The 23660-nt window shown below is 39.9% G+C and overlaps 1 protein-coding gene across 1 annotated transcript in view; it reads right to left on the bottom strand.

Moving 5' to 3' along the window:
- LOC115732760 (disease resistance protein Roq1-like) overlaps positions 1-23660 on the bottom strand; it is a 38806-nt gene that overhangs the window by 95 nt on the left and 15051 nt on the right. The window contains exons 2-3 of the mRNA XM_048275468.1: positions 1110-1421; positions 1-1020 (exon numbers count right to left, since the gene is read on the bottom strand). Of these exons, the coding sequence (XP_048131425.1) occupies positions 1-1020; positions 1110-1421 (1332 nt within the window). The remainder of the gene's footprint in view (positions 1021-1109; positions 1422-23660) is intronic.

Raw genomic sequence — 23660 nt, 5'->3', positions numbered from 1 at the left:
CAATCTCTTTAGGCCCTCGGACTTTGGAAGGTCCAACCGTTCAATCGAATCGCAACAATTGATAGTCAAGCTTTCCAAGTGTATCAATTTATCAAGACCTCGAACTTCAATTAGATTATGGCAACTATCGGCAGATAATGTCCTCAGATGGTTGAACCGTGAAACGTCCAGCGTTTCAATAAGTGGGCAGCAACCGATTTCCAAGACTTCCAACTTGGATTGTGGCAATTCTGATTGTTCAACATCCGTCGGCTCCTCCTGGATGCACTCGAGGAATTCGCAGTCACTAACTCGCAGTTCCTTGAGATGTGTTAGGCGGGAAAGCGAAGGCAATCTGCGACTTCGACAGGTGACATCCAAATATGTTAAGCTGGAGGGAAGGTCCGGCAGAGATTGGAGCTCCTCGCAGCCACAAAAATCAAGGCGTTGTAGGCAAGATAGACCACCAATGCTCCTATCTGTCATTTCCCCTCTCAGATTCTTGCAATATGAAGCGTCTAAATCTCGGAGCTTCCTCAGCCTCCCTATACCAATAGGCAATTCTTCTACGCCGGCCTCAGAAATATTTAGAATTTCTAGGTTCTCCAAAGACCCCATGCTTTCTGGCATTTCCCCTTGCGGATCTCTGCAACATGAGGCATCAAGATGTCGGAGCTTTCTCAGCCTTCCAATCGAGCTGGGCAATTCTCTTACACCGCTCCAAGAAATATTGAGAGTGTCTAGATTCTGCAAACGTCCTATGCTGTCCGGTAACGCAGAAAGGGCTCGAGTGTGCTGCGGGAGGAGTTGCTCGAGAGCTCTTAATTTGCCTATTTCTGCTGGAAGCTCCGTGAGGCTCGTGCGGAAGCACAGCTCCAAGCGGAGGAGGGCCTTCATGTCTCCAATTGAAGAGTCGATTTGCTGCAGCCCCCCACAAAACCTGAGGATCAGAACCTCCAAATTCTTAAAAGCTGAGAGGAAGTTCGTGTCTTCCAAGGATTCACAATGGGAAAGGTCGAGAAATTTGAGCTTCTTTGCCATCTGGTGAAACAAACAAAATTCATGCTTGTTAAAGGGGTTAGCCTAGCTAGAGTGATTATGGTACCAAAAAAAAAAAAAATTGTTCTTACCATGAAAGAACTCCATCCCTGCCAACTCTCATTTATCTTGCTTCTTGACAATTCCAGTACAACTAATTCTGTTGCGTGATAATTTTTCACTTCAAAATTCGCAGGACAATTTGGCCATCGAAGCCATGTTAACCCCTCAACCGAGTCCTCAAAATCACCACTTAGATGCGCCCCCTCCACGTGAAGGAACCTTAGACCGGTCAATTTCTTGAACTGTCCTTCCGTGTGAATCGCACCATCTCGCTCGGCTGCTTTGCCGGAGCCTTCCGAGCTGCCTTTGCTCAGAAAGATGGCCTCAATCTTTTCTGTTCCCTGTAAGCAAAGAATCAACATTCATTACTACAATATCCAACCAAAGAAAGTAATCTAAAGTGATTTGTTCGTATTGCTATTGACGTGCACTAATGTGTTCAAGAGACTACCGATGTAAAGATTTGTTTTTATTTTTACGCCAATAAACAGTACTTATAAAGGCTAGCTACGTTTTGAAATCTGTCCATACGCATAAAACTTTGCAACTTGTAATCTTCTTCTATCCGGTACTATAGCTTCTTTACCATACTAGTTAAGGCATGCCCGGAATTTAATCAAACTGCAATGTGCAAAATCAAAAGTTGATTTTATTAATTTTAATAGAAATATATCTTTCTCTTAGTACTAATTTCGTGTATATTACTTGTCTGTGCTACTTTCACGATCAATTAAAAAAAATAAAAAAAATACTTTTTATTTTCCATCGGAGTAACAATAACTAATTACAAGAAACTGAATGTTCTAATAGTAGTTATATTAATATATTATGTACCTATTAATTTACTAATATTAGATATATTAATATTCTCTACAACTTATTATAGTATCATGAATTTTAGTTTAACTATAGATTACAATTTGATATATTCATAATCATAGATGACTGAGCTACTCAACAATAAATAAAATTAAACAAACCTATTAACTTTGATGTATACTAAAAAAAGATTAATTGTTGAAAGCGCAAAGCATTTCTGAAATGTGAAAGAGGAAGCTATTCTTGGCGAATTCCCGAAAATAAGCCCAATTTCTTTTTACTTGGGACAAAAGCAGCAAAACCTTTCAAACGACTATAAGGCCTAACCTTCAGAATCTACCACAAAAATAACATGACCTTTCAAACGTAATAAACAACAGGCTAACCATAAAATCGTAGAACAAAGCTCAGACCCTCTACAAATTTCATCCGTTATCATTGTTAACTCGCCATGGGTAACCGCCATTGCTCATTATAGTACCATGGATGAATAGCGAAATGGAGTCATGCAAAAATACTGAAACAATATTATAAAACAGTACTTTTTCAGTTGTAAAATTTATCTATACAATTTTAGTCGTATCTAAAATATATAACATATTCGTTTTTCTTTTGGTTATTTTAGTTTATTTAATGAACGAAAGACATAATAAATAGACATTGGCTTAGAATTTGTTAATAAATGAATTGGCTCTTGAGATTATACATGGGTCGCGCGTTGAGATTGCATATGAGTTCTAGTCTGTTAGAGCAACAACTCGAGTCAAACCAAATGATGGATTAAAAGTACTAGAGTCAGAATTATGATTAAATTGACAATGCAAATACAATCACATACTTCATGGTCATTGCATAAAATACGCTTGATGTTACGCTCGCATGATATTCATGTTCCTATCTTATTCGGCAAGTTTTAAATAAGTCTTACGAAATGCGGGCATCTTAGTCCTATTATATTAACTTTAACATCTAGATATTATTGATTTTTAGAGGAAGCACTAAGTAGTGAACCAACATTACTCTAACAATAGAATATGGACTATGTCAGCAAAAGAACAGAATGTTTACCTTCTTCTCCTTTAGCATTTTCTGGACTTCCTCAGAGTCCCATAACCTGCTACGATTTTGAGGCTCCCGTTGGTTTTCCTCGCGAATTAGTTCCCTACCGAGATCTCTCGGTTGGTCATGCATTCGCAGCTCATGATCATCTCCAATTTTTATTAATGACATGAATCTCAATACATCAATTCCCTCCTCAGGGAAAAAGCGACAAGCCTCCCACATGTAGGATGCGATTCTCTTGTCAGTGCCAATGAAAAAGCAAGCGATATCCAAAAATATTTGCTTTTGTTCGTACTCTAATGCATCATAACCGATCCTTAACTTTTCTCTCACTTCCTTAGGAGGCACTTTTTTCAACTTGTCTATTGTACCTCTCCAGAATGCTAGCTTTTTTCCGCACAATAGAGAACCCAAAACCTCAAGGGACAAGGGAAGTCCTCTCGTGATGGATACAACTTCATTTGTGAGGTCCTTAAATTCCCCCGGAGGAGAATCCTTTCGAAATGCATGTTTGCTAAACAGAATCAAAGACTGATCATTATCCATTTCCTTAAGGTCATAGGAATAGTCCACCCCAACCTCTTCAAGAATGCTCTCATTTCTAGTGGTAATAATGATCTTACTTCCCGAAGAAAACCAATCACGTTTACCAGCCAAACACTTCAATTGAATGACATTATCCACATCATCAAAAAGAACTAGGATCTTTTTACCTTTAAACTTGGAGGAGATGAATTTAGTCCCTTCATCCTCATTATGAACTTCATTTTCTCGCTTAAATATATCAAAGATAAACTGATTCTGCAAGCAATATGCGCCATTATGCTTCCATGATTCCCTCATATCGGGAATGAAGCTGTGATGCTCAAATTGATTGGAGAGCTTGTTGTAGATGGTTTTGGCAAGAGTGGTCTTGCCAATGCCTCCCATTCCGCGAATGCCAATGAATAGGGTGGCATGAGATTTATCATCCACAAATTCCATAATATTCCTCACATGATTATGTATTCCGATTAAATTCTCAGAAATAACCAACTCAAACTTTTTCTTCAACTCGCTCAACACTTTTTGGACAATCGATTTTACCAACTTTGCTTCAGACCTGTCAAATGTGACAAGAGTTGAAATATGTGACAACAATAATTTTTTATTGCTTATCTATTGAGAATGCAATAATGAATAAATCTGGGGATAAATAAAAAACCCTTTAGGAATACTTTCGTTCCACCTTTATATATTATCTTATATGCTATGACTAAAGTGGGAAATGCCGATGGTTGCTTCACATGGTGTGCCTCATTCCACTATTACGACATAATTTATTAAGCCGGAAGAAACTTGAGGGCATCACTTATGAATCCAGAATATTGTATGTGTTACGGATTTGAACCAATATTTACACTTCTTGTTTGTTAACGATATTAGGGATCACGTGGACTTTGACTTTAAAAATTTTTCTAAAGTGTTTGAATAAGCAAAAATCCAATAAGCTAGCGCAAGATGAGAGTCAGCCATCAATCAATAAACATGTCATAAGCAAGAGGATTTCAGGGCCCGTCTATCATATCAACATGAAAAGTCGTACATAGTGAGATATTGTGAACTACCTAAATGCAATTGAGGGGATTTCTCCTTGTTTGCGCAATTCTGCACGCTTGCAAGTTTCTACTCTTGTCACGAACTTATTTTCATTCTAGATTGGTGTTCTTATCTGTTTTCATTGCCTCTAGGGATGATAGCAGGTTGTACATTATTTTCCTTTTGAGTATCTATGTTATACGATTATAATTGATCCAATAGTGGTTTTATAGGGAAGTAATAGAGTAATTTCTACCCAAAATACATTGCTTCAATTTATGCAGGTGTAAGTTATATATTTGTTTTTTTTTTTTTTTGTGGAAAGATATATACTTGTCGAAGATAGGAAAATGCATTGAATACTATTCAAACAAAAAATATAATAAAATAATCCATTTTTCCTTTTTTTTATTTACCATCATCATCTTTTTTTCTTTTGTATCGACCAAAAAAATTTCTCTTGTAAAGGTAATTTTGATAGCAACTAATCAACCACGTTAATGATTTATTAAATGTAACTTGGGAAGATAAAGAATGATGGCTTTGACTATCACCATGCACGGTATGTGATTTTATGAGCTTTAAAAAAAAATCACCAATTAGCTACTATCAGTCTCCCTTAAATATGTAATTAGAAAAGTTTGACGAACGCTAATGTAAGGTACCCTATAAACATGAAGAAAAATGGTCAATATCATTAAAGCAAAATAATAAAAATAATATGAGAGTAAAAATTCATTCGAAATTTATTTATTTTTCAAGCGAATAGGAACATAATATCTATAACTAGATTGTCTATATCATTAAAGCAAAAAATTTATAAAAAAAAAAAAGGAATAACAAGATCTTATTGTTAGTGTTTATATATATCTTGTTATATAAAGAATGAAAATGACGTGGGCGGGAATCAGAATAACCTGTAAACATCCACACATGTTAAAAGAAAGTAGAGAATGTTTTGGTGAAAAGTTGTACCCATCGGCTTCGTATCCTTTCAAGGTGCTGACTGCAAGAAGTGCTTGCTTCCATTTCTCCAAAATCGCCGGGTCGAAACGCCTCTTAAGCAAACGCCTCTCACGCTCGTGAAATGCGCCTCCAAAACTCCCGATTTGATGCCCCACGTCAGCTGGTTTCACTTTATAGAATATAGGCAACACTATTTGCCCATTATTAACATTCCTGCGCTGTATTATTTGAACTAGTTCGTCTAGGCACCAACTGCTCGCACCATAATTCACGGAGAGAATGGGGATCAGGATCTTACTATTCGTGATGGCTGCCATAAGATCTGGTCGGATGTCCTGGCCTTGGCAGAGCTCGTCATCGTCTCTGAAAGCATCAATTCCGGCTTCCAAAAGCCCATTGTAGAGGTGATCGGTAAAGCTATTTCGAGTGTCTAGGCCTCTGAAGCTCAAAAACACCTCGTAGCAATTTCCAATCGGTCTGGTGGACGAACTAGATGCACCATTGTTAGCATCTATCGAAGACGAACTAGATGCAACATCATTGGTTTCTGCCGAAGACGAACTAGATCCACCGAAATCAGTTTTTATCGGCGCATTCATCGAACCAGATGCGCCGGTATGAGCACCTTCTGCGTTTCTTCGCACACAACCTTTTTTCTTATTGAGAAAATAGAACACCAGCCAAGGGAGAAGGATCAGTGCCACGAGCACGGCGAAAGACTGCCCAAAAATGGGATGATGCATTTCGTCTTTGCTCTGATCTGCCCTTGATTATCGCTCGCAAGTCTAACAGAGAAAATAACCAGAATGCCTCTCTCAGGAAACAGGAAAGGCGCTGTTGTTGCCTGTTCTCTTGTGGTTTGATTTATACAAGTGAAGCTTGTTAAGTACTTCTTTCACTGGGAACCGCAACCACGTGGTCAGGAGTAGTTGCCCTTCACGCGGCTGAAATCTAAATGCCCAGGAGAATCCAAGGGTGACAGACAAGGCCGGTCAAAATTTCAATACACATAAAAAGGTGGATTTGTTGGGAAGATGAAAAGTGGACTAGGATGTCCTTTGGGGAGTGCATCTGGACAAGAAACATTAGATTATAATTTTATGTGGAATAAGAATCAGCAAGCACATTTTGATACATCGATCACTGTTATTTATTTAAAGGGTTGCAGAAGAATCAGAAAGCATATGCTGAACGCATCTATGCGCCAGTATCAACAGCATCTTCCGCATATCTACGAGCACTATTTTTCTTCTTATAGAGAAAATTGACCGCGACCACGGAGAGAAGGATGGGTGCCACAAGCACGTCGAAAGAATGCCCAAAAATGGGACGATGCATTTCCGCTTTGCTCCGTTCTGCCCCTTGGTTTTCGCCTGCCAGTCTGCGGGAGAAAAAAAAGCCGGAGTCCCTATCAGGAAATAGGAAATGCCTTGTTGTTGCCCGTTTGATTTTATATGTATGGACCCAGTTGGCAAAGAGAATCGCACCAATAATTCAAACTTCATGCGGTGGAAGTTTCAATGCATATGTGAGCAAGTTTCGATGCAGCAGCAATGGAAAGAAAAAAAAAGAGAGTAAAACTTTTGAATAAAAAACAATTTCTGTTATTATCCGTAGACAAGTGGTCATTAATTGATAAATACATACGGTGACTGCGCCGTTGAACTTTCCTCTTCTTTTTTAAATTTATTTTCCATCAGAAAATGTATTTGTTGAACATATTTAAAGCTCTTGATCCCACTTTGGAATTTACCCCTCTCACATTGAAACTCTAAATTGATCTGTTGAATTTATTCCTGAAATCCACGATATGGACATCCTCCCGCAATATCTACGTTAGCTTGACCGACTATGTGAGGAACTAGGGGATCCATAATTTTCTTAGTAGTAGAGAATATAGTAATCTCAAGAAAAGCTAAGAGAAAAACCCTAGCGGCTTGATATCCCGACTCTAATGAAGAACATACCGAAATAACTTTCGAGAGGTAAATTTTTACACACATTGGCCTTTCTTTTGCTAGTAAATGAATACAATTGGCAGAACTTAATATATAATAGGAAATGGACAGCGACTTGCAATGCATCCGACAAGAAAAATGCTAATGCTTCGACCACAGATATATTTTTCCACTTGTTTAATTTCTTTTCCAGGTAAACTTTATAACTCCACAACAACTCTTTATTACTGTGTTTGGACAAAATGATAATCTAGAAGTGTACAAGGTCATATGTACAAGATTATATGGTGCCTGCATGCACAAACCTTCGACTTTTGATCATCATATTCTTGTGAATGTTCTATTCCAATCCTTATAATTTGTTTTGGAGACAAAACTAGCCAAAAACATATCCATTAAATTGATTAATTTTTTTTTACCCCATAACAATTTAAGTTCATTTCCTTAGATAATCCAAATCAAGCATATATTTGTGTGCCCTTTTTTCGGTTCATAACGTGGACTAATTTCTCCTATATATTTTATGAGCATCTCCTATATATTTTATGAGCATCTTCTTGGACAATATTCAACACACTAACACAAAATAAATTAGAGTAATTATAGCACACAATACTGGTGTAAAAAAATATTTCCTAAAGCGGCCTTATACACTCATTGTGTGATGATTAGTATAGAGTGGATAGTTAAAGTCATGAAATTAAAAGTGGATAAACCACATCTTGCTTAAATACTAATTAGAAGATGAGATGCACTCTCATTCTTTTTTATCTATAGAGACTCCCCAAAACAAATCTAAACAATGGAGAGCATCTTTCCGATTAAGCTAGACGGCCGATATTTGTACATTTATAGTTGATAATCCTCTTGACCTCTCCCTCGAGTCAATGCGTTGTTGTCTGGGAATAAATTCAATTTTCCAGGGAAATATGGAAAAAATAATGAAGAAATGCACAAAAAATACGTGGTGCTCTGGGCCCAAATAGTGCCGTGCAAAGCTTTCTTCTTGTTAAGAAAATAGAATGCCAGCCCGGAGAGAAGGATCGGTGCCACGAGCAAGGCGAAAGACTGCCCAAAAATGGGATGATGCATTTCGTCTTTGCTCTGATCTGTCTTTGATTATGGCTCTCAAGTCTAACAGAGAAAAGAACCAGAATGCCTCTCAGGAAACAGGAAATGCCTTCTTGTTGCCTATTCTCTTGTGGTTTGATTTATGTAAGTCAAGCTTGTTAAGTAATTCTTTCACGGGGAACCACAACCACGTGGTCAGGAGTAGTTGCCTTCACGAGGCTAAAATCTCAATGCCCAAGAGAATCCAAGGATAGCAGACAAGGGGTGTCAAAATTTCAATACACATAAAAAGGTGGATTTGTTGGGAAGATGAAAAGTGGACTATTATGTCCTTTGGGGAATGCATCTGGACAAAAAACATTAGATTGTAATTTTATGTCGAGTAAGAATCAGTAAGCACATGGTGATGCATCCGGACAAGAAGCATTAGATTATAATTTTGTGTCGAGTAAGAATCAGTAAGCACATGTTGATGCATCGATCACTGTTTTTTATTTAAAGGATTGCAGAAGAATCAGTGAGCACATGCTGAACACATCTATGCTCAATACCTTTGCCTTTCCTCTTGTTTAATTTTTTTACCAGGTAGACTTTTTTAACTCCACGATAACTCTTTCTAGTTGCTTCCTCGACCTTTGCACGTTTTTTTTTTATCTCCCTCGCTCCAGATCCTTGATCTTTCCCTTGTGGTCGCTGCTTCACTCTTATGCCTGCAGAACACCAACCCGAAAATCACCTGCGAGCTCGTGAGAGATGGATGCATCGTATTAATATTATGAAACTATCATGCCCATGCCTGTTACAAGATAAATTTATGACTGTTTAGACAAAAATGATAAACTATAAGAGTACAAGCTCACGTGTACAAGCTTACATGGTGCCTACATGCACAAATCTTGTAAGAAAGTACGCCCACAATTTTAATCCTTGTAAATTTATTTTAGCAAATTAAGTTCATTTCCTTAGATAATCCATATCAAACACATAAAGCGATCTTATTCGCTCTTCGTGTGTGATGGTTAATAAGAGAGTGAAATGTTAAATTCCACAAAATGAAAAGTGGATAAACCACATCTTGCTTAAGTACTAATTAATTAATTGATCAATAATAAGGATGTGGCTGCAACTCTCGAGATATCAAAAGATGAGATGCACTCTCATTCATTTCGAGCTATAGATACTCCCACAAACATATTTCTGATCAACCTGGACAAGAGTGTTGGTAAAATTATTCTTCTTGACCTCGCCCTCGAGTCAATGCGCTGCTTGTCTGGGAAAATGCTCAATTTTCCAGGGACAGTAGGCCTAAAAATTGATACTAATTTTTCTTAATAAGAAGGTTCGGCGACTTTAGTTAAACACGACACCTGTCAATATAAAATGCCTACCTTTCTTGGAAAAAAAAAATCAACTTTCGATGTAATTTCAATTCTATCTCAGATTTTTTTGTCTTAAAAAAAACACGTAACTTTGGGTCAAGTTCCAAATTTGCCCAAAGTGATTTTTGTCTAAGAGAACCCCTCAATTGTTGGTCTTGTCCTAAATCTATCCCCGCTAGCCCGCCATCCAAAAATCATTCTTAATCATCCCTAGTTTTCCAAATTTTCCGATTGAAAAAAAAAGATTTCATTTTGAAGATAATTTTTCATATCACCCTGCTAATGTATATTTTTAATTGACATAGAAATGCCACATGAACCAGCTTCGAGTGGCTTTGCTTGCCACTCAAAATATACCTAAGCATATTAACATTGTTATTCAACTTGGCTGGTGCAAGCCATTAAGCACCGACATGCTGAGGGAGGTGCTGCGTCGGTGTTAGGACACGGACACGAGACATGCTCCGAGACGCGGTCAATATTAGTGACACGCTGGGGACATGCGAGTCGGTGAGGAAGGAGGGCAGGGATGGCACAAATCCGAAGGGCAGAGATCGGGGGATAAGGGGAGGAGTTGTCTGCATCTTGGGCCATGAGACAGATGAGGGAGAGAGACGGCGACCCGGGGTGAGCACCGGAGCAGAGAATGGGCTTCGAATGTGCCGGAGCATAGCGCGAAGAGCGCAAGACAACAGAGAGCGTCGGAAGAGAGATGAGGCGGCCCAAGCCATGGGGGTCATCTATACATGGCCGGTTCGGTGGAACCGCCGGTTCCGGTTTAGGAACCAGCGGTTCCTGTTCCACGAAAAGGTGGAACCGGAACCGGCCGTTGTAAATTCCAGTTTCGGTTTGGAATCGGCGGTTCATTCCGGTTCCTTTTTTAATATTAATTTTTAAAATAATAAATAATAAAATAAACATAATAAATTATAAATTATAAAATACAATTAAATTGTACATTGTAATAAAATATGGAGAAAAAAAAGAGAGGAGGAATGGGCTTGAACTTAATGAATTATTATTAAGCGCCTACATATCTTCTTGGAGATAGAAGAATCAAAGCCCATGTAGTTCTTTTACCTTTGAGAACCCTAACTTACCTCATTGTCAATCGTTGCTACCCATTGTGGTACCCGTGGCGGTGGTATCTCCAATATCATTGCTAAAAAATTCGTGTTCACGATCTAACTCTTGGTGTCGATATTTCGCCCTCGTCCAATCGCCGACACAAGCTTGAGCTTCCACAGAGTCCGGGCTTAATCTTGAACAGCGAGAGTCCAAATTTAATCCTCCAGCACTAAATGCTTGTTCAACTGCAACCGTTAAAGAAGGGGTTGCTAATATCCGACGAGCGATGAGAGCGAGAACCGAATAATCGATTTGGTGACTCTTCCACCACTTCAGGATTTCGAAATCTGTACTATGTTACGTATCACGAAACTGAAATTGAGTGGTTAAATATTTTTCTAATTCAGAAATACTACCTATTGCTCCTTTTTTTTTTTTTTGCCTACTCTTAAGCATATTATATCCTCTACTAAGTGAACTACCACCTTCGCTACGTGAGGCAGTAGATTGTAAAGATCCGGAATCACTTAAACCATATCTACTACAAAATTCTCCATATAATGCTACTATAGATTCTTTAACATCTCCTAGTATATTTGAAATATCTATTGAATCTTCCAAATGTAAACAATCATGATAATACACATTCAAATAATCTTGTAAACCGTCTAATTTAATACGTGGATAAAAAACAATATCAACTAAATAGACAAGAGAAATTTGCAAATAATAATGCAACCATTTTTCTCGCATTACTAAAATAGTTCGACCTAATTCGGTATCATTTTCATATTCACTAAAAACACTACCAATATTAACAGACTCTATTAAAAATAAATGCGTAGTAGGATAATAAATACCAGATAAAGTCTTAGTAGCATCATTAAAAATTTTCAAAAAATCTAAAATTTTCTTGCAAACGTCCCAATGTTGAGGAAGTAAAGTAATTTCGGGAATATTTTGTGAAATAAACATACATAATAAATCTTTATAATCAAAAGTTTGCCGAAGCAACTCATACGTAGAATTCCAACGAGTCAGAATATCTTTTGGAAATCTTCTTGCCCTTCTCCCATTTTGTTTACAAAATTTTCCCCATGATTTCATAAAATGGGGACGACTCCATAAAAATTTAATTGCACTCTTTATTGGGGCGAGAGAAGTGTCAAGAGTTCGTAAACCATCTTGTACACATAAATTTAAAACATGACAAGCACATCTAATGTGAAAAAATTGTTCGCCAAAAGTGGGTTTGCAAATATTTTTTAATTCGGGAATAGAAGCGGTATTTGCGGTGGCATTATCAAAACCAATTGAAAATACTTTATTTATTAAATTATATTCTTCTAAAACTTGCCTAACTATTCTATAAATATTATGTGCCGAATCTCTTTCATCAAAAATTCGGAATGCAATAAGTCTTTTTTGAATCGTCCAATTGTCACCTATCCAATGACACGTGACACCCATATAAGAATGAATTTGCCAAGGATCACTCCAAATATCGCTACATATATGCACACATCCATTGAATTACGCAAAAAATTTTGCTAAAGATTTTTTTCCTTTTTTATAAAAGATGAAAAACTTCGCGTTTAAGAGTATTTTTTGGAATAGTTGGCGCTTACGGAATTAATGCAGTATTTATCAAATATTTCATATTAAAATTTTCACCAGTATTAAACGGAGCATAATCAAGGGCAACATATTCATCTAATGTTTGTTTATAAAGTGCATCGATGTAACGAAATATAGGATGAGGATTAGAAGTGGCGTACCTGGAAATTTGTTGTTGCGTATTGTCGATTCCTGCTTGTGTTGGATGTTTTTTCGTCAAATGCCGACGGAATGTTCCGTAGCCGTCTCCTTTCGTAAATTTATATGTTTGCGAACAATATTTACATTTTATATTATACTTACCTTCGCCTTCATCACGTACCTTGTCGAAGTGTAGCCACAAGTCGGATGTATTATCTCGGCCCTTCCGTTTCGGCTCATTTGCCGTTGACGTTTCTTCGACACCGGTGGGAGGATGAAGACTTTCTTGTGTTGGGATGTACTCGACGTTTGGAATCGGGACATAGTTGATATTATCGTCGTCGTCTTCCCAACATGCATACTCACGAGGATCATATTCAGGAATGGGATACTCGGAATCTCCCATAGTCATCTTGCCCTTGTCAGCATTTCTGCTTCCACTTGTCATTTTTGAGAGAATTGATCGGAAATTCGATTGAGAGAATTGAGTCGGGATTGAGAGAATTGGGAGAATTTGAGCGATTTGAGAGGATTTGAGAGAATTCGAGAGCCCAACGGCTCTCTGCCCCACGGCCCCCGCCTCCCCCCCTTTTTTTTTCCTTCTCACGGATCGGAACCGGCCCGGAACCGGCGATTCTGGGCCGGTTCCCACGGTTCCGGGTTGGAACCGTGGGCCCGGTCAACGGGCCGATTTCGGGCCGGTTCCGGGCCCACAGGCCCAAATGGCACCCTTTAGGGTCATCATTCCCTTCGCGAGACATAGAGGAAGGAGGGAGAGGTGAGGCAGAGATTTTTACAAAAACTAAAGATAGAGAGGCGGGGGAGAAGAGACAAAGTCGTGAGAGGAGAGAGAACATGTTCTGTCTAGTCTACCGTGCAGTGCACATGGCTAGTTTTTTTTTTTTGGTCCGAAGTGCACATGGCTAATTGAGAGCTCAATTTTTTTAATTAATAGGAGAGAAAAAAAAGGCAGATTTTCAGAAATCTGCTTTGGGCTCGCTTGGCTAAGCATGCAAGAGATTTTTTTCAAAAAGTAGGGAGAGGGGAGGAGAGAGTATGTTTTGCCCAGTCTATCAAATGTCTAGACGCTAGTTCAAGTACCTATGGCAGGAAATTTATTCTTCATTTTTGTGAAAAATCATAGAAATAGTAATTATATATTTAATATATATCATATCTCAACATGTCGAAGAACTCTATTTTTTTTTCCACAAAGAACAGGTTGGCGTGTTGCAACGTGTTGTGTTGTGTGTCGATGTTACTTAGGGTGCAAGATATGAAGCAATTTTTTGAAAAACGATTATTGCAATGCGAACTCGGGTGAGCTTTGCCGGAAATCCGATGTGGCATCTACATGACTCGCCGGGAACTTCCAAGTCAGCAATAAAAAAAATTTAAAAAGATAAAAAATAAGCCAAAAAAACAAATTGTGTTGCTGCGGCTAGGGCTTGGAAGCCCTCGCCGCCGTTGGCCACCATTGCGGGTAATGGCCAACCGCAAGCAAGGCCACACTAGGTATAGTGGGGTCTCACTATCGCAGATCTAGGTGAGGCTTGGCCGTCGTTAGGCAAGGTCGACCTCGCCCACCCACGACAAGGCTAGACCTCGCAGAATGGGGCAAAATTGAGCCTCACCTAGATTTGCGATGGCGAGGCCTTGCCTACGGCCGGCTAGGGTTGCCGGCCACTCAATGACCAATGCGGGCCATTCCCCACGCTCGCTGCCCATTGCCCATTGCTTCAACAGATTTTCAATTGATGTTTTTTTTATTTCTTTTATTTTTTAGTTGTTTAGCTAATTATTTAAATTTAATTTATTTTTTTTTAATATTTTAGCTTATTTTGTAAAAAGATACTACATGTAGCATCGACAAGGATTAATTTTTTTTTAAAAGTTGCCACGTGGACTCTATGTGGACAGACTTTTAAAAAAAAATTTCACATAACATTAAAAAATTAATAAAAAAATGCCTCGTGGGCAGAATTGACACTTAAGTTATCATTTTTCTCCGATTTGATACTTAAATAATTTCAAAAAAATATTGGCATTAAAATAAACCTCATACACAAATATTGACACTTTTAATGTCCTTTTGTCTCAATAAAATAAAGCTCTTCAGACATTGAATGAACTACAATTAAAATGTTTGTGTCAAGAATTGAGTGAAAGGTTAAAAATGCAATGCATTAATTACTTCATCTTGCAATAGAAAGAAGGTTATTTTGATAGTCGATTGTAAAATGCAAGCTAAAAGAATTATCGGTGCTATTTATTTACCGACAATCCAAACTCCAATAACAATACTTGAAATTGTGGAGTGTGAAAAAAGAAAAGGAAAAGAATGCTTGCGCATTTCACGAGCACTACTGTTCTCTAAAGCCAATCAATTCTAGCTCGGACGTTAGACTGTTTTGCCTATAATGCATCTAAACCAAACGGAATCAGACATGAATGTAATATATCAACCTATAGCTATTTACCATCCTAATAGGAGTTCTAGGTATATTTGCCATGTTAAATGTTGCAACACTAAAATATTCAGCCTATTGATGTATACACAATTGTCAATCATTTGCTTGACTCAATAAAGTTGACATTTGATAACAAAAATCACCCTCTTATCGAATTCGACTCAAAATCGTCTAGTGACAGAAAGGCAATGTCATGAGTTCACGTTTTAAAGTTAAATCATACTTGAAATTCCTTATGCGCATGCTGTTCAGTTTTGTAATTATTGCTTGAAGTTGGTATTTACCCTCTGCATTTTTCTCACGATCGTCTTTACAGCATCATCTTGTAGGAAAGCGTGACAAACGTCTTCGCTCTCCAAGCCGGAAAGGGAAAGATCTGCATAGGCTCTCTCAAATCTTCCTAGAACAGAGCAGAAACCAACTAGTCTGAGGGAAGAGCAGCAAGCATGCACGGCAGGCTAGCCTCAGGCCAAACGACAAAAAGCTTCAGATAATTAATTGTTCTGTATCGAAGTTGGATGTGTCATCTCTGAAGTGACACCAACAGAAGTGAAATCTAGACTGAGAGATGGCATAAGCATCTAGAACTTTTACGAGCATAACTTCACCTAGTATGGTTGTTTACTTAACCAGCCCATTATTTTCCAGGCAATACTGATTTACTTCCAGTCTGCCCTCAAATCCATTTATTAAGAAAAACTGCCGTATGAGAAGCAAGAACAAGGAAAGAAGGACTCATCGACTGAATCTGATAGACCACACTGCTAAGTATTCTGTAGCACAAAAACCCATCTTTATCTCCACTGCAAAGGATATTGAAACATTGCTCTGAAGAATTTGAGAGAGCTACGAATGAATTTTGACCATCGCCTAGGCATGCGAGGAAGCCTTGGAGCTGGAGGGAAGAATCCAGTAGTGTTATCTTCAAATGCCAAAGAGTTACCAGAAGCGTTCTACAGAACAAATGAATTACTGCATTCCAGTTGGAAAACAAAAGGATGAAAAATTATGAGATTAGAGCTAAGGAGCCAAACAAATCAACAAGTTGTTATAGACAGCAAACCTGGTAAGATAACATTCATTATGTACAAGCAATCTCTCTTCTCAGCAAAATATAATCCATGAAGTGGAAGATTAGTAATAAACTGGTAGAAATCTCAAAGAAACAGAAGTGTAGCAGCCTCAGCCAAGTTCTCAGCCATTCTACTCTTGACCAAGCAGCTATAGCTAAGTAATTACCTTCCTTATTTGACTGAACTGAACATATGTCACTGGTAATCGAAGGAAGCTATTAATTTTGATGAAAATGAGCATGCCACAGATGAATCCTTCGATATGACACCATCAACTTGGAGCACAGATTCTCGCGAAGAACCGGACCCCAGTAAACACTATACTGTAATTTGTCGTTGACAATAAAAATAGTTTCAATCATTGATGACAACATTAGCAGCGAGGTGATTTTTTTTTTTTTTTGGCCCTATACGAGAATGCAATTGAGCACATCAATCAGATTCAACTCCAAAAGTATATAAATCTATTGAATGAGTAAATTAATTCTATATGATATGGGATTAAAGTAATTCAATGCTGATTCCACCGATTAGATATGAGGCGATCAATTTCCTTGATTCATAATTTAACTCATGGATCAAAATGTAGTGTCAAAAACATTTCATGGCTTTAATGTAGGATGACGAGTTTCAAGAAGAATAATGATCTTGTTTGAGTTTCAAAGTTGATCTTCCCCAGAAACTTGGTAGTCGTTTGCATGATATTGTTGGCTACATCAGGCTTAGTGGACGGTTTGATTGTCTTATACTAAATTCTGCGAAAGGGAATGCAATTACAGTACCATGTACACGATCTTTGTGTCCTTGCAGTCAAATGGGTACTTATTTGACAAAAGAAAAATAACGTGTTGGAATATCTCATGTCTGGAAATAACGAGGTTAAGTGAATTTGAAGTATCTTTATCATTGGTTGTTACCTAACGATAAAAATAACACCATACAACTAATTTACATCTGTCATGGAATACCAATATCAAACATAAACAATCTGCAATCAATAGATTTAACCTTTTGATTCATGACTCATATTTCCCCATGACAACTAAGGGTGACAATTAACTGGTAATCATATCATATCAAAATTGTGGCTACCTATTTAACAGTTAACACAATTGATAGACGAATTTTGTTCCAGGTTCAAGTTTCAAACCACAAAACACAAATTGACTCATGTAATCTGTCTAACTAAACAATAGTGCCAACTTGATTAGCAACCTAAACTATCATGACTTGTTTCTATTTTGTTCAGTAAGTCCATCATTCGGGAATTTCGTTTCCACAACTTTACAGATTACAATTTGTCATACCATATGAATCTTTCTTTTCTTATAAACTGAGGATTTTGCAAGTTTACGGCTCGTTTCTTTTGAAACTTATTGGACATTGATGAAGATATGCATATTTTACATCTGCTCTGTCGAACATGTTAGGATTGGAATGACCCATTCAATTGAATCTAATTACTCAAACGGCTTATTCATCTCTTGTAATTTGTTGATCTATTTAACAAACAGGTCAGGTTCGAATAGAGTTTTCTAATAAATTTTATTACTTAATCTTATCCGGCTCAGATTGACTTATCTAGCAACCCGTTGTTAACTTCACAATGACAGATATGACAAACGAAAATGGCTTGCCATCTCTATTAGCATACGAATGTTCGCTGAGCAAGTTTTGCTGTTTGCATTGCACCATGCAGATTTTGAGCTATTCAGACTCTTTCCCAAGAGAGATTAGAGAAGAACGCGCTCGTCAAGGACTGTTGTAGGAGGAATTTATAGTTGAGAAGTAATAAGGGTAACGTTCAAGTAACAACATGGAAAACTTACTTCGGCATCCTGTAGCAAAACTGTATTGTCTTCCAGTCCCAAGACTGCAACCTTGCCATCAGGAGGCCCGCATAAGGATGGTATACATTTAGCTGGAGTAAATTAGAATTATTACTTGTTGGCAGGCTCCAACCCAATATCTGAATCAGAAAACAAATCTTGTTTTTCAGCTATGGGGCCTCAAGGGGGAGTGGATGCACGAAAGCTTACTTCAAGCGAGGATTACAAGTGTAACTTAAGATCTTAACAAAAAACATTCCGGATTGGCTCAAGTACTATATTGCACTCAAAATGCTATCCATTACCGGATTACAAGTGTAAGAGAAGGCAGTATAATGAGCGAAGCATTCAAATGTTTCTGGAGAAATGGGCCGGGCAAGGCCAAGACATACCAGATTGACAAATGGGCCGGGTCGAGCCGGACTTTATAACTATATAGCCTCGTTAAATAAACGCCCGACATCGCCCTTTCGCACCCATGGAGGCTGAAGGACATTACATTGATGCGAACGTGATTGATTAGTTATTGAGATGTAATTTGGAAGAAACAATCTGATCATTCTCATTTACTTTTGAATTTTAAAAAAATATATGCTAATGAATTACTCAAATCGACGAGAAAAAACACTCACGCCCGGTTAAATGTCGAGATGAGGGGTCACGCTCGAACTCCACCGAGCCATTGTCCATCACCAACCAAGCTCCAAAACACTCGGCTGGATAGAAACACTCGACCATGTCATTTGCCATTACCACCCGAAATCCAATCCCCTTCTGCGCGCCATTTTTTTTTCTTTCCAATTTGTGATGAATGCATATCAAACTTGCACGTACAAAATCATTCTCTATTCAAGCGGCGAATGTGATTCGTGTCCATGCTTATCCTCATCTACATTTTGGACGGATCACTATAGTCTTTTTACCAATAAATGTGCAGGCCATGTTTGATCCGACCATTCCCTCTTATCTGCGATGCACAGGAATTCTGCCTGCTGCAAAACTTCATTATGCTTGGCTCGGCATCTAAAGAGCATGGAGATTGCTGGGTTCGTATCTGAAGAGCGTGGAGATTGCCGGGTTCAAAGCTCACTCTTTTGACGATGACGGATTGAAGCTTGCCTTGCCAATGCTGCTTTTACCAAGAGCTGCACTCCTGCTGGAGAAGATGGTCATTAACAGCAAGAGCAGCGTAAGACGCCAGCCAAAATCTCTCGAGTCCTTGCCACGGCTAGTTCTACCCTACGAAATAGCTTTTGAAATAGCTAGGTTTTCTTTAACTATTGTTAAAAGCGAGGTCTTGCTAGCAGCGGCAAAGAGATATACAACCTAAGAAGAACCGCAGTTAGACTCTCCTGGGCAACGAATGTACTGAATCCTAGTTCTTATTAGTCTACTAGTCCCTCACATGGTGCTCCTTTGCTCAGATTTAAGTGTCTCATCAACAAAGATAGGCCAGTCAAATAAGCACCATTTTGAAGCTTTTACCAAAGTAAAGCTACATTGTGACTTGCAACGAACCGTGAAGAAATTTGAAGCTGATTTTATTTCCCGAGCATCTTCCGAAGCTAGAGAATATCCTTCCAAAAGAGTGACTGCACCATTGACATCAAACCTTTCAGATTCTCTGGCTGTTGCTTGCCATAACACCTTGCCTTTACTAACCTTTCTGCCCGCTATACTGGACGCCTTCTAGACTCAATCCTCCAAGCGTGGAGGGTCGTTCTTAGGTATCCTTCCCAAGGATGTACCTCTAAAACGTGTACCTACATCCTTTTTTTTTTTTTCATCAACCCCGATGACGTCTTCGGCTCCTTCATGCACATCTGTTTTAGCCCAACATTTACAGAAATTGTGATTGAAGGCATTTAGACTACAATGGCCCAGGGCAGAAATTTGACATAATAACCGTGTGTTTGTTCGACTGGACTTTTGGCTCAGCATAATATTTTGTTCATAGATTAACACAGTGGGTTTGTCTCTAATAGCATAGGTTCACAAGCACTCACGATAGCTAACAGACCAAACAAACGAGCAAACATAGTATCTTGAACCAGCAGCTCATCTTGTCCGCTGCACTATGCTGTGAGTTTGCTCTAGTGAAACCTCTGAAAATAAATCACCAACTCTCTCAGACCTCTCGATTGAACTATGATGCGCTTGAAGCCTAGCAATCATTTCAACTCAAGGAACTCTAAAACAGGGCTACCACTCAGAACTCTTATCAAAGAATAATCCTTTAGCTCCGCATGTCCAATGCGCAATGTCTTCAGCAAACACCGGTGCACAGTATCCAATATCCAATATCGAAAAATGGCATTGGAACATGCGCAAACTGTCACGCCCCGACTTTCGAGCTCGCAATATCCCTACCTTACTCGCCTCGGATCATGAATAATAGCGTCCCGGGTAGGCTATCGACCTATGAATTTACGGCGCATGCGGAACGTGTAAATCTCTCAAACAATCAAAACAGCGGGATAGTATATCAGGAAAATTAACACAATCAATTCACAAAAAATAACTTCATTCAAAGCCAAAGCAAACGAATCTTAACCCTACTGAGCTACAGTAAATATGTACAACCCCATACTTCGGGGCGGCTCACTAGGACCTCAAAAAGACACGAGGTCAAGTAAGGTTAATCCTTCGTCTACTCCAAAAAATCCTACCACACTCCTCCCGGTTCAACGTCCGCAGCCTTCAGCACTACCTAAAGATTGTTAACCACGATTGGGTGAGAAATTAATCTCGGTGAGCCAACGCCTAAGCCCGGTTAGGACGTTGATTCGCTCGGACACCCTAATAAACAGTCATAACAATACAGAGCAGATAATTCAATCACATGCAAGCTTTACCTTCAGGCCACACATAATGCAATGCGGACTCGACTCAACAATCAATCAACCATATCAATTCAGTTTACTACAAAGCATCACAGCACTTGCATGCACAGGACACCACGCGTAGTCCATTTATTATCAGATCCGACCCGTAGGTCAAGCACACTAGTCGGTTGGTGCTCTCTTGGCGGGATCGGGCATCGTCCCTTACTTCCGGCCAGGGCGTCCGATGGTCCATGTGACTCAGCTCGACCAACTAGAAGACAATGATTGTCGATATGGCACGGAGCTAACAAGAATCTTAAAATGTTTCGGCCCATCACAAGCGGCGACCGGCAAACGTACAGACAGAAGACAATGATCGACGCGCATCCAGCAATCAGAAGACAATGATTGCCATGACCGAACGATCAGAAGACAATGATCGTCGGAATTATCCCATTATGTGACCACTCGTGTACTTCGACAACCAGCCGGTTCATTTCTTGGATTTAGGTCGAATGCTTATACTTGCATGTTCAAATACTTGGCCCAAGGCCGTTTTCGTGTAAAAAACTGCAATTTTATCTCATACGTGGTCACATGAATGCGCAATTAAATCGACCGACACATCAGACAATTTGGGGCGATTAACCTCTAATCGGACCCCCACGACAATCAACAATCAAACCGGCATTCACGGCCAACAATTCAATAATCAATTAATCAATTGCGGCCAGTTGACTATTAATTCCCAATTTCAATTCCAATTGTGCACTCGTTTCTGACCTATCGCTCGCTCGCGATCAATCAATTCAATCAGTCAAATCAATCAATTTTACTCACTAATTAGTTACAAACAACCTAGCTAATTGACTAATCTTAACTAATTATGGTCATTTAACCTAAACCATATTTCTATCTAATCCGACCGTAATTAAACTACCTAAACACCCTAATTAGCTAAAAAATCTAATCTGAACGTAATTAGCGGCCTAACAAAGAGTTAGGGGCTAACTCACAATTTTAAAAGCTTGGGCGGTCTCAAATCGGGTGGCGGCGACACGAACTCGGCCTAGCTCGCGGCGATTATTGGCGACCCGCGATCTAACTTGGACTTCGGGCTTCAACTCGGTCCGGGATGGCCCGAACTACTTGGCGACACTTCGAGAAGGTGGCACGGGGCTTGAGGGTGGCGGCCGGCGGCCGGAGCTGCGGTGGACGACGGTGAACAGTAATGGGCAGAGGCAAAACAGAGCAGAACAGTGACTTTGGGGGCTGTTTTGGGTGGTTCCAGGCGGCCAAAGGCTGGGGGAAAGGTTGGGCCTCGGTCGGGGGTCTTCGGGGAAGCAGCTGGTGGCGCCGGTCGCGGCAGAGGACGGCCGGAGGCGGCTGAACCGCCGGTGGGCAGAACCGGGTACAAAACAGGGCAACTTCGGGCAGAACAGGGGAGGTGATTCCGGGCTCAATCCAAGCTCTACGGGCGGCGATCGGCTACCAGTGACTTCATGGAGCTGTGAGAGGTCGAGGGTGACCGTTTAGGGTGGTCGGTGGGCGGTGGGTCACGGCGGAGGAGGCCGAAACAGCGGCGCGAACCGGCGAGGTGAAAACAGGGCAGACAAGACTTCGGGACTGATTCGGGGCTGTCCGGCGGGTCTGTGGCGGCGCACGGCGGTAGGGTGGCTTCTGGAGGTCGAGAGGGAGATGGGGTGGTGGTAGGTGGCGGTCGGAAGCGGCTCGGGGCGGCCGGAGCAGCTCGGGCAGCCACTGAGGCCCGAAACAGAGCAGTCAGGCGCCAGGGCTGTTTCCGGTGTCCTGTGGCGGCGCGAGACGGTCCGGGAGGTGGCGACGAGGTGGCAGGAAGGTGGCAAGGTGTGGTGGTGTTGTTCGAGGCTGAGGTCGCGCAAAGGAGGCCGGAGGAAGAGGATGATGTGCACGGTGGGGGGTGGTCGTGCGTGAACTGGGGAGGGAGAGAGAGCAACGGGAGAGAGAGAGAATGGGAGGAGAGAGAGAGAAATGTTGACTGGTTTGACTGGTGGGGCTGAATTGACCGAGAGTGGGGCCCACCCATCTCTTCAAAAATAATGATTTTTGTCTGAAACGTATAATATCCGAGGGCAATTCCGTAACTTGGCAAATCGAGACTGATTGGATTTTTGGCTCAACCTATTGGGACTGAAATTTGGATTTTCACCGCTAGGTTCGGTTCGGGAAAAAGGCTAGGCGTGAGGATTAAAAATCCTAAGTCGCGGCGACCGAGATTTCGAGACTCAATCGAAATCGAACGACATTTCGGGATTAGTCCAAATTCGTCACTTTCGTCCTTTCGATCCAAAATTTGCACCTACTAAAATTCAATTCTCTTTCTTTTTATTGAATTCGGGAAAATTTACAAATTTCGAATTTTCCGGGCATCACACAAACTCACCTGCGTAGTGTAGCAGGACAATATTGGTGGCAAGGCAAAACTTTTGAGGCGCCAGGCTTGCAAGGTTACCAATGCCTCTTCGACATCGTGCCCTACTGCAAACTGAAGCCACCTATCTGTACTTCATTGCATCGAGGCAAGACAAATGAATTTATAACCCAAGACATCAATCAACTACCAGTCTGTTTCATAGTTTGGAACTTCATGCCAGAAATTGAAAATCTTCACTACAGCCATTTAAAAAATTTTGCAGCAGCATAATTGATTACACTTCTAAAGTACTTTTTTCTTTGTCTAACTC

This window comes from Rhodamnia argentea, chromosome 3 (assembly GCF_020921035.1).
Source record: "Rhodamnia argentea isolate NSW1041297 chromosome 3, ASM2092103v1, whole genome shotgun sequence".
Lineage (NCBI taxonomy): Eukaryota > Viridiplantae > Streptophyta > Magnoliopsida > Myrtales > Myrtaceae > Rhodamnia > Rhodamnia argentea.
Note: the sequence above shows the minus strand (reverse complement) of the source record. Positions and strands in the feature narration are given on the sequence as shown.